This window comes from Balaenoptera musculus, chromosome 3, assembly GCF_009873245.2.
Source record: "Balaenoptera musculus isolate JJ_BM4_2016_0621 chromosome 3, mBalMus1.pri.v3, whole genome shotgun sequence".
Taxonomy (NCBI): Eukaryota; Metazoa; Chordata; class Mammalia; order Artiodactyla; family Balaenopteridae; genus Balaenoptera; species Balaenoptera musculus.
In genome coordinates, this window is record NC_045787.1 from 75856397 (window position 1) to 75869075 (window position 12679).

General features: G+C 36.4%; 1 protein-coding gene across 1 annotated transcript in view; it reads left to right on the top strand.

Annotated features, from left to right (window-relative positions):
- FAM81B (family with sequence similarity 81 member B) overlaps positions 1-12679 on the top strand; it is a 49927-nt gene that overhangs the window by 27068 nt on the left and 10180 nt on the right. The window contains exons 6-7 of the mRNA XM_036846133.1: positions 5463-5592; positions 11204-11310. Coding sequence (XP_036702028.1) covers positions 5463-5592; positions 11204-11310 — 237 coding nt within the window. The remainder of the gene's footprint in view (positions 1-5462; positions 5593-11203; positions 11311-12679) is intronic.

The following is a 12679-nucleotide window of genomic DNA, read 5'->3' on the forward strand; positions in this document are numbered from 1 at the left end:
AACAGAGCACACGTAGCAAATACTGAGATGTTTGGACTGATGGTGTTCTCCTTAGACCTTAAACATAATGATTTCCTCCAAATCAAGAGGCATAATTCAGAAAGGCATAGACCAAATACTTTGAATATAGCAATATTACCTAGGGGATGGGGTGAGTCACAGGAGAGATAGGAAACGTCCCTTGAGAGATTCAGGTCAGCAACACAGAAGAGCAGAGGGGGTAGAGCTGAAGATGCAATCATGTTATTTATCATCTGGGGCCTCCCTTCCTGCCACTTCATGCCTGAGAGAAACCAGCTGGAGTGCAACAGGCTGAGGAAGGAGAGGAGGTGATAACATCACATGAAAGAATCTATCATGATGATTTGCTGTGAGATACACCAATCTGGTTTTTGAGGAGAAAATGGGGAGATGTGCCCTCTTCCCTGGGCCTAAAGAAACAACAGATTTGATAATGATAAGGCTGAGTAGAGGAAGTGATCTACTCTCCACCAAACACACACTAACTCATATACAATGGAATATTATTCGGCCATAAAAAAGGAATGAAACAAGGTCATTTGCAGCAACATGGATGGACCTAGGGATTGTCATGTTGAGTGAAGTAAGTCAGACAGAGAAAAACAAATATCATATGATATTGCTTATATGTGGAATTTTAAAAAAGGTTACAAATGAACTTATCTACAAAACAGAAATAGAGTTACAGATGTAGAAAACAAACTCATGGTTACCTGGTGGTAAGGGGGGCAGGGAGGGATAAACTGGGAGATTGGGACTGACATATACACACTACTGTATATAAAATAGATAACTAATAAGGACCTACGGTATAGCACAGGGAACTCTAATCAATACTCTGTAATGACCTATATGGAAAAAGAATCTATAAAAGAGTGGAGATATGTATATGTATAACTGACTCACTTTGCTGTACACCTGAAACTAACACAACAGTGTAAATCAACTCTACTCCAATAAAAATTACTTTAAAAATATATATATACGCTCACTCATAGGCCGGTGGCCAGAATCACAGGAAGATGTGAAAGTGGGACTTAGGAAGAATCTGGCCTGTGCGTGAAAACCACCACCACCGTCGATTGATCGATAGATCGATAGATTGATAGGTAGGTAGGTAGATAAAAGTGTAAGACTGATGAATATATCTCATAACAGGAATTACCCAGAAAAACAGAGGAAGAGTTCAAATCAAAGTTCTCCTGGTTTCAAAGAAATTAAGAGCAAACGAAAGAGATAAAAGAAGATTGCTGATTGAACTGTCTCATGTCATTTTGCTCCTTCCAAAAGCCCCACTAAGTCTACAGTAAAAAAGAGTTTTCCCTTTAAAACATAAACCCACAAAGACAGGGGATATCAGCCTAGAAGCGCTGGAACCTAGAAGACAGATAGACATGCGGAAACTGACTGAGCAGATGTAATGAGACCAGTTTTAAAGCTGTGGGATAAGCTGAGAATGACCTGGTTTTACACCACAGAACTCTCACAGGCTGAGGAGGGCTGGGCCAGGCACCTCTGAGAGTGTGGGTGAAGGTGGGCTCTTGCCTCCTGGGAGAGGAACTGAGAGAAGTAGGGAGAGGCAGAGCCAAGAACCACTGCAGTGTGTTATTAACCTTCTTGTTATTATTGCCTTTTAAACTATAAACATGTTTTACTTTGATAAAAATAAGAGATAAAAGGGTTTCCCACCCCAAAAGAGATTATCAAATAACAAAAGGAGATAGATAAACTGGAATTGCTCGGGGGTAGGTGAAAGAAAACATTAAAATATTATAGGGATTCAATCTACTTTAGAAGTCTCCAAAAGAGATTACATACAAGTGAAAATAAGTTATTTTTTTTAAAAAGCATGAGCAAACTGTACAAAACAAAAAGAAAATGCCTTTCCGTATAAAAATGGTTAGAGAAATGACGTATAGGGAAGACAACATAGACCTCATTCAACAGAGACATAAGAGGAGCTCCTAAAGAAGAAAAAGAACAAATACTTCAGAAGAAAAAAATATTTATGGATATAAGAGAGAAAGCTTTCTTGAAACAAGAGATTTGAATCTGTAGATCAAAAGGAAAACTGCAACCCCAGAAAAATTTACATAAGAACAATTAAACCAAGATATCCTGGTTGAAGTTACTGAATATCAAGGATAAAGAATCAATAGAAGAAAAAAGAAAAACAAAAAAGAATCATTAGACAACCAGGTAGACAAAACAGATTACATAAAAGAATGAAAAAACAGTCATCTCAGACTTCTCCACCTCAAACCGTGCCAGATAAGAATGGAGCAATGTCTATCATGTTCTGAACAAAAGAAAAAGTGACCCAATAATGTCTTCTTAACCAAATTACCTTTCAAGTATAAGAGAACAGACAGACATTCTCAAGCATTCAAGAATGTAAAGATTTCAATGCTTCCTGGATCCTTCTTTTGAAATCTGGATGACAAAATCTGGCCAACCAAGGAATAAATCAAAATAAGGGGGGACTTCCCTGGTGGCGCAGTGGTTAAGAATCTGCCTGCCAATGCACGGGACACGGGTTCGAGCCCTGGTCTGGGAAGATCCCACATGCTGTGGAGCAACTAAGCCCCTGCGCTACAACTACTGAGCCTGTGTGCCACAACTACTGAGCTCACGTGCCACAACTACTGAAGCCCATGCACCTAGAGCCCATGCTCCACAACAAGAGAAGCCACTGCAATGAGAAGCCTGAGCACCTCAAGGAAGAGTAGTCCCCGCTCTCTGCAACTAGAGAAAGCCTGCAGGCAGCAACAAAGAACCAACGCAGCCCAAAAAAAAAAAAAAAAAAAAAATCAAAATAAGGATTTCAGATAAGAAATCATAGTTTTAAAGGACTGTCATTGAACATAGAATCTAAATATAGAATGAAGATTCAATAAGAGTGGGAAATTTAGTTGCAGAATGCACTGTAAATGCCCAAAAAACTGATATTTTTAAAATAGAAAAATATTAACAAAAACTGTTGAAAGAGCAAGGATATAAACATTTAATTGCTCACTTTTTGGCATATGGCCAAATAGATAATGTCTAAAGTTGAAATTGTAGTTGTAAAAACTATAATGATTCCAACCTATGATAGCTTTTTATAACTTCATTTTTTAGAAATATCTCTTGTAGAGAGGAGATATATATATATATTCGAAGTTCAGCAATTTCTTCATTTTTCACTACAGTTTCCTTTCCTTAGGTTAAATTAAAATTCAATGTAAGGTTTTTAACTAAAACTGGTACCTATAATCCTAATATTCTAAAATTAATTTATTATATTTCTATCTTTCTTCCTCTCTCCATATGTAATATATATACATATAACCACACATCATATCTACATACTATGTGTATTTAGTATAATGGTGAATGAAATAATAACCAAATATTAGCAATGACTATTTCTGAAAAGTGGAATTTGGGATGATGTTAGCTCTCTTCTTTGTTCTTTTCTTTTTGTATTATGTGTAATTTTTTTATAATGAGCATGCGTTATTTTAAAACAATAAAATCACTTCAAAGGAGAGAAAGAGAAACTTCCTTTTGAAATATGGAGAGCAGCTTTGAAAAACCACTAATCCTTGACTTCAACGTGTGGGGTTCAGCTGGTGAGGTGGGGTGAAAATGAAAAGGTGGCAACTCTCAACTGTTTATTTATTTGAGGAAATAAACAGTAGCTGCTGATCCTGTGTGGGTGCTTCCTCTGTGCCAGGCACTGGCTAAACATTTTGCATTCATTACCTCCTTCATCCTTCAATAACCCTAGGCAGGTCCACTCTTCAAGACAGCCGCTTATGGTTTGGAAGGCTGAGCACACAGCACTCCAGGAGACATTGTTCACATTGTCCCCCTCACCATATGTCTGGCACACCCTGGAGTTGTGCAGGGGACAAATTGTGCAGCTACATGCAGTGACCTCAGCATCGTTACCCCCCTTTTCTCAGATAAGGAAAACTGAAACTTACAGATGTTAAGAAAATTGTCCCAGATCACAAACCTAGGAAGTAGTAGAAGCCAGACTCAAAGACACATCTATCTGACTAAATCCTCAACCACTAGCCTACAACGCCCAGACCAGCGGTCCCTGAGGGTCGGAGCAGGTGGCGCTGGGTGAGAGGCGGCAGGGAGGGGGGCAGCAGCAACTACTCCCGTGTAGCCTTTGGGTGTCTTAATGTGAACTCACGTAAGAATATTCTAACCAACAGTAGAGGTTGTTCTGACAATAACAGTTTATATATACAAACGTGCGAAATGGCTTTTGCCCATGACTTTGGTGCTCCCATTTTTTATCAGAATAATTCCAAATTTTTCCTCCCAGCAGTCTCCCCACCCCTCACCAGTTATCTGGTATCCCTTTCAAGAGGTTTCTCAGGAAAATTACCATCCTTAGCTCACCTTTGGCTCAACTTTGGCACCAAAAATCTTAAGAAGTTCACTTCTAGAGCCTAAAAAATGTTGACAGTCATAAAACAATATTTATAGCACTTAGCATGACAATATGAAAATATAGTTCCTAATAAATATTCCTCGATGACAGTCAAAACAGTTAATTTATAGAATGACAAACTTCAAAGTGATCTCTGGTGACTCATATACAAAAGACACAACACTACAGCGCTCTCCGCCCTATCCTTCATGCAAATATTAGTGTATTGAAACTGGTAATACAGTATGTAACCTGCTCTCTCCCAAGGGAGGCCGTGAGTTGGGATAGTGGGTCGGGTTCCCTGACATGCTGGGAAGATTGTTAATCTGAACTCCAACCCCATTTCACTAGGGTTCCTTCCTGGAAATACCAAATGCCACCTAATGGGCCAAAGCTCAATACACATGTTAGTGTGGATTATTTTTGTCCTAACCTAAGACGACACTTGATTGACACCACTCAAGGAGCGGGAGTTTTCACTGGGGCTAAGAGAAAGGACGTTGCCCTTTGAAGATGGGATGGAAGACTTTGGTGTGTTGGGACACTTCTTTTAGCCAAAGGGGAATTGACAGTCTGGGAGCCAAGGAAAGAGGCTAAAGGGAGGAAAGAGGATTCAGAACACAAAGTAGAAGAGGAAAAAGTTTCAATTTTGCCTAACCGCAGGCAGCAGGGAGTATGCCCAAAACATCAAAATCTGTTGGAGCTCCTATGACTGAATTAACATATCAGGCCAAAAATCTAAAATTTTACCCAATTTCCCCCAAAGTCTTCATCTACTCCAACTCAGTGCTTTGATTTGGGCTAATGTATCATTATCCAACCTGTTTTCTCTCCCTCAGGAAAAAAAGAGGAAGATGAGGGAGATTTCTGTATATGCTCCTACATCTGCCAACTCACTATTCAAAGAACTTTAGAACTTTTGCCATCAAATGAATGCACGTATTCTACTATAGTATTAAAAATGGTATAAGCCTATCAATCTCACAACCAATTTTCATCTTGCCACTAGATGTGATTCCAGCATCATGAAGCTTTCTGGAGACATTCACTTCATCAGGCACGAGCACCGGCAACTCGAAAAAACAATTCAAGAGCTCATGTCCGCCCTAGAAACTGTTTCTAAAAACTTGGATATGAAGGTAACTGAAAATATTTGGAACTCTTACGTGTTACTGCCAGAAGTAAGATCATTATAGCTTATCAAAATGCTCAGTCAAGCAGTAATTGTTCAAAAGAACTCTTTTCCTCCAAAAGGTTTAAATACAACAGCTCATGTATATACACCATGAGTACTGCCAGGGTAATCAACAAATATTTAATGAGTGCCTCCGATGTTCCAAAACAGCCGCCCCTTGTAAGCATATGCTACTTGATTTTACTGTTGCCATTATTTCCTTACTCTCTGGGTTCTTCTCAAAGGCTGTGTAACTAGAGAGAATAAGCAAAGGAATTTCCCATGGAAGCTATTATAATACTATTAAAGGTTCAGCATTAATGTCAGTTGATCACGTTACATCCCTGCAATGGGTTATGTCTCTTACAAAATAATACACAAGTCCTTTGGCCTGGATTTTAAAGGCCATCTCTACACTGGCCCCTGCTTTTCTCTACAGCTCACCCTTATGCTTCCTGGCTCACCCTTTAGACCCGGTGACACTGCGTAGGTCCCACTCACTCCAAGATACTGCACTGCATCCACGTTCTCTGTGCTCTTTTTGCCTGAAATGTCTCTCCCCCTTTTCACCTTCCCAGGCAATGGTTTATCGAAAGGAGCCAATGCCAACTCTTCCATGCCCCACTTTGTCACGTACTTTATGTGAGACAAACTCATCTCCTCCGAAGTCATTTGGGCAGAACAAAGTGGAAATTCTTTGGGAATTGGGGGAGATGAAATCTTGCTGTTTGTTTGTTCATGGAGCCAGTTTATCAAGAGTGGAAGGTGCCCAGGGGCACACAGTTTACTCCAGTCCCACCAGGCTTGTCCATCTTCCCACAAACCCATCTCATTAGTCCTAATAGTTTTTGGGTTGATTCTCTCAGTTTTTCAAGATAATCATATCAACAACAAATCATAACAGTTTTATCTCTAGTTTTCTGGTAAAACGTCATGACTTTTTTCTTAAGGCCTTGACCAGAACTTCCAGAACACTGTTACATAAAAGAGGTCAGAGAAGGCAGCTTATCTTGTTCCTGATTACACTGGAAATGTCTTTGTTGTTTGCTGTTGGCTATTGGTTTGATATATTTTTATCAGACTTATTAAGGAAGTATTGAGTAAGTATCCATCAATTAAGGAAGTATCCATCAATCCTACTTTACTTAGCTTTTATTAGAACTGAACATTTAATTTTATAAAACGCCTTTTGGACGTTAACAAATGCCTAACTCAGCATGGTTGTGTTTTGATTTGGGTTTCTGTTTGTTAGCTTATTTATTTCTTTGGCCTTCTAATGTGCTATGTCAAAGCATTTCCCAATGCTGAAACATTCTGGAATTTCTATAATGAAAGCTATACAGTCTTTGTAATAATTCAGTATTTAATTTTGCATCTAACTTCAAAGGTGATATTAGACTCTAGTTTCTCTCTCCTTAGTTTTTTTAAGATAATACATACATATGATCAAAATCAAAACTATACAAGAAAATACACCCCAAGAATTTTCACTCCCACTTCTGTCACCAGTTATCACAACCATTCATGCCCCTCACAGGTAACAATTTTTATTAGTCTGTTGTGAATCCTTTCAGTATGCCTTTAAAAAGATAGAAGCAAATACAAATATATATATTTTTCCTTTTTACACAAAACATATGTGTATTACTATGCACCTGTTGTTTTTTTTTAACTAAACAAACATACCCTACAGATCCACCCTATCAATACATAGTTTCCTCATTCTTTTTCACAACTGTGTACTCTTCCTCTGTGTATAATGGCTCATTTAACCAGTCTCTCATAGACAAACATTTGGATTCTTTTCACTAATTTGCTCTTTCAAACATTGCTGCAATGTATAATCTTGCACTTATGTTATTTAGTGTGTCTGTAGGTATGTTTGTAGAATAAATACCCAGAAGTGGGATAGCTGGGCCAAAGGTACCTGTGTTTGTTATTTTGAAAGATCTTGCTCTCTGCAGGGCTTTTACCATATTGCTTACCCACCAACAATATATAAAATGTCCTATATCACCATTGCCTCACCAATGAGTGTTTGACTTTTGAATTTTGCCTTTTTTTAAAGGAAAAAGATAGCATCTCTGTATTTTAATTAGCCTTTCTTATTACATCTTTTCATATATTCAAGAACTAATTGTATTTCTTTTCCAGTGAGCTGTCTGTTCATACCTTTTATCCATTTCTCTATTGGGTTATTTTTCTTTTCAATTTCTAGGAGCTCTTTATATGTTAGGGAGATGATATGAGCTGCAAATACCTTTTTCCAGTGTGTTGTCTTTTGACTTTTGATATGCATATGTTCTCTATTTGTAGCCAAATTTATCAGTCTTTTTTTGTGTATGTGGCTTCTGGAATTTTAAGTCACATTTAGACAGAGCTTCCCCACACAAAGGCTTGAAAGAATTGCTCATATTTTCTTCAAGCACTTTCATGGCCATATTGTTTATATTTAAATTCTTGATCCATTTGGAGTTTTCCCTAGAATAGGATGTGTCTTAATTATTATTTTAATTATTGAGACCTTGTAGTATTTTTACTATCCGGTAGGGCTAGTCCCTTCCACTGCTTCCTTTTTCCCTTTTCCTGGTGATAATTGTTTATTTGTTTTTGCATATGATTTTAAAATCAGCCTGTCTAGTTCCAGCAAATAAATCGACAAATAACTCTGCCTTAATTTTTATTAAAATCATGTTAAATTTATAAATTAATTTTAGAACTGATATAGTCATAATGCTGAGTGTTTTATCCAAGAACACAGCATACTTCATGTTTCTTCAGGTTCACTTTATATCCTTCAGGAGTTGTTTCAAATTCTCCTCATGTAGGTTAGGCAACACCTTAAATGTATTTTGAGATTTCGTCATCTTTTTTTTTAGTTTACTGTAATGGGGGTTTCATTATATCTTCTAACTAGTTGTTAGTTGTGTGTTATAAAGGCTGTATTAATTTTATACTTCAGTGAATTCTCTTGATTATAATAATTTTTCAGTTGGTTTTGGTTTTTCCAGGCAAACAATCATATGATTTTTTAAACAATAATAATTTGACCTCATCTTTTTCCATTTTATACACATAATTTCTCTTTTTTCTAATTGTTTTGAATAAAAAACTCTGGTGCAATATTAAATAGTAATGCAGCGATAGTGGGCATCCTGGTCTTGTTCCTGACTTTAACAGAAACGTTCCCAGTGTCTCTCCTATGATGGAGGAAGTAAGTTTTCTCAATAAGTCTGTTTAATACGCAATTGTTCCTATTTTACTAAGGTTTTGAAAATCAAGAAAGATTATAAAAATAAATTAGTCCTGTAGATATAATGTACAGCATAATGACTATAGTTAACAATACTGTATTGTGCATTTGAAAGTTGCTGAGAGAGTGGATCTTCAAAGTTCTCATCACAAGAAAAAAATTGTAAGGTGATGGATGTTAAGTTATTGCGGTGTTCATTTTATAGTATATACATATATCAAATCATGCTCTACAACTAAAGCTAACACAATGTTAAATGTCAATCATATCTCAATTTTAAAAAGTAATTATGAATTATGTTAAATAACTTTTTAGCATTTGGGCAAATAATGTCAGTTTTCTCCTATACTAGCATAATTATTTGTATTAATAAATTTCCTATTATTAATCCATCCTTACTTTAAAAAAAGAATCAGTTGCACTTGATTATGATGTGTTTTTCTATTGGGCTGCTGGACACTATTTGCTGATATTTTATTTAAGAATTTTGCATCAATATTTACAAATGAGATTAGTCTCCAGGGGCATTTTTTGTGCAATCTTTTTCAGATTTTGGAATCAATGTTGCACTGATTTAAGATAATTTGGAAATTTCTCTCCTTTTTCTATGCTCTGTAACAGTTTAAAGAGCATTATAATTATCTATTCATTAAGGATTTGGTAGTTTTACTTCTGAAAGTGTCAGGGCCTGATGATTTGGTGGGAAAGGGATGGTGATGGGTTTTGAGCACAGCAGTCAAGGCCTTTGGCCATAATATGCTCTTTATTGTAGGTGACCTGAGAGGCACATTTTCATGTGAAACACGGGGGAATTAAACAATATAATTTTAAAAGTTTTTTTTACTCAAATGGTTAGATTCTTGTTTCTTTATACTTTTCTTATTAATTTCTAGTTTAAATGCAGTACAGTTAGTTGCTTTTCCTACTTTTTGGAATAATTTGAGAGTTTCTTTGTAGTCACATGTGTACTTAGTTGTAAATGCTCAGTGGGCACTGGGAAAGAATGAGTGTTTTCTGTTTGCAAGTTTGATTGTTTGGCATGTAAATCTATAAATAAACTATATTTGTCCTATCTTTTTATATACTTATTTATATTTCACTTATTTGACCAGTAAGTCAAGAGAAGTCATTTAAAATCTCTAATATATTGTCTGTTAGTTTATCCTTGTAATTCTACAACTGCTCAATATATAAGGTAAAGTTTCAAAGCTATTTTTCACTGTGTATTTTAAAAAGAATGATTTTTACCTATAAAATGATCATCTTTGTTCCCTTTTACGTATTTTGCCTTTAATAACATTTTATCTAATGATGTTGCTCTGCCTGCTTTCTTTTCCTTTGCTTTGGCCATGCTTAATTTGCCCATGCTTCATTGTTCACAATTCTGCTTTTGAGTGTACTTTCTATAAGTAGCCTGTTTTACATGTATCTCATATAAATAACCAATCGTGTGCTATTGGTTGCCCACCCAACATTTACCTATTCAAATCCTTCCATTATTCACCTCTTTCTTTTCTAAGAGAACTTGGATTTTAAGTACCCACTCACCTCCACATGACCATCTCTTTCAGCAGTTGAGTTTGGCCAAAAGCAATCATGTAGTTTCATTCCCCTTGACAGCGATTAGTTTTGACATGATTATGGGCTGCAATTCTGCATCTATTTCCCAATCCAGTCCTTTTACCTAAAGAACTTCTTCAATGCTTCCAGCAATGTGGAAGGCGCTTTTACCCTAACTTCCAAACATGAGCTTGTTTTTTTCCTATGTTTAAAATGCCGTTAAGTCATTTCACTTGGGATTTACTTGTGCTCATGTCAGAATCCTACCTGGAAATTCCTGAGGCCTGATCTTAGGCCACTCAGGTGTTTTCTCTGCAGAGCCCAATTGTGCATTTAAGCATTTATTCAATAGCATTTGGTGAGCATCTACCATTGGTCATCTAACGTGCACTGAGGATACAGTGGTGATACAGGATAGAGTGGCTTACATTGTAACTGGGGAGACAGAAAGTAAAGAAATAATCAAATTAACAAATTGATAAACTAATGTCAATAGCATGTTTTTGTCACATCATCAGGTAGTCTATTATCAGAAAGAATATTATAGACAGCAGAATGGAACACTCCCCTATTGTTCTTTCCCTGAAGATAGTGCTATAATTGTTGAATCATTCCTTTGAAAAAAATCATTTTCAAATGCAGACATGCTTTAGGCTCAAAGCTGGGCTTTTATTCTGGGCTCCTTTAGGAATAAAGTATAATTAACGTAAGTGCTAGTGGTTTTGTTCACACACACAAAAACTCCCTTTTGTACTTTCATTAGGTAATGCAGCTCTTAGGAAAGATAGAGGCTTCCAGTTCTGAGCAAATCTCAAATTTAAAGATGGTCCAGGGGGATTATCACCAAGAAATGAACCTTTTGGAGTTCAAGTAAGTGAATGGAAGATTTTTAATTGTTTAATGCATTCCAAAGGGTTTTGCTTAATGAAAGCATTGGCATTAAATAAAATCCTATCCCAGGAATTTGAACCTGTCCAAGAATTAAAGAAACAAACTGATGCAGAGACTATTTTACACTAAAGTAATTTATACAATATCCTTAATTTTAAAATATATATATTAATTTGTCATTCTTTTTTTGTATAATATCTGAACTAAAATGATACTTTCTGATAGAGTATAATTTTAACTTATCAATTGTACATTAAAATGCCTCAATGTAAAGCACTATTGAACATACACTGATTCCACAAGATTATCAAATAATTTTTTAAAAACTTTGATTCACAAGCTTTTCTTTTATGATTTCTTTTAAGATCCTCTCCTTGGTTCTTTACAGTATCCCTATTTTAATACTGGTCTATATCCCACATTACACTGAGTTTTCCCCTGTACAATGGAGAGAGCAACAAAGGAGACAAGATGCCACAAACATTCAGATTACTGGCCTCCTTATCCTCAAATCCTCCTTTCTTATTTAAATGACCACCGTTTCCTGACACCATGGTTCAGGCAAAGGGAAATTCTAGGCACTTAGATGATACCACCTTTACTGCCCCTTCTATTCTTGTTCTTTCTCCTCTCTGTCCCACATCACTTGAGTTTAATGCCTTGGTCAAATCGTATTCTGAGTACACTCTTTCTCCATTTTTCCCCATCTCTACCATATTTCATTAAATCTAAGTGCCATTGACTATAAGATATACCATTACACTCTTGTACCTCTAAGACATGAAGCTAACAATTAAACCGTAGCATGCTATCATTTTATGACACCTCCCAATTTCAGAGATGTTAAGTTAGGAAAAACGTGTGTCTTAGAAATTGATGAACAACAGTAGTCATCACTAAAACTCAGAGAAGTAGGTGTCTTGGGTAAACAGAAAATACCTACTTTCTTCATACGCTAAAAAAGCAGGCCTAGGTTCTTAAATTCTAGCACAATGAGGGTGCTCAGTATATATCTGTGTCATGATTGATCTAATCCCTTTAGCTTAGAATTAAGATAGAGAAAAGTGTCCAAAGGAGAAATAGAAAAGTAAACTGTTTCTAGAACTACAATTTAAGAAGGGATTTTATTGGGAGAGGAAAGGGACTTATAATCTGGAGTGGAAGACTGGCTTAAAGGGATCAAGAATATTAACAAATAGAAAAGAGGGGAAAAGGAAATGTTTGAGATCTAGGGCTGACTGCTTCACTGCAGGTGCTGCATACTTTTTCCACCTGCAGTCCTGTGGGAAATCGGCTTATAGATGAATCATCTAAATAGTTAAATCTGAATCTGTACACTTTTGTAACA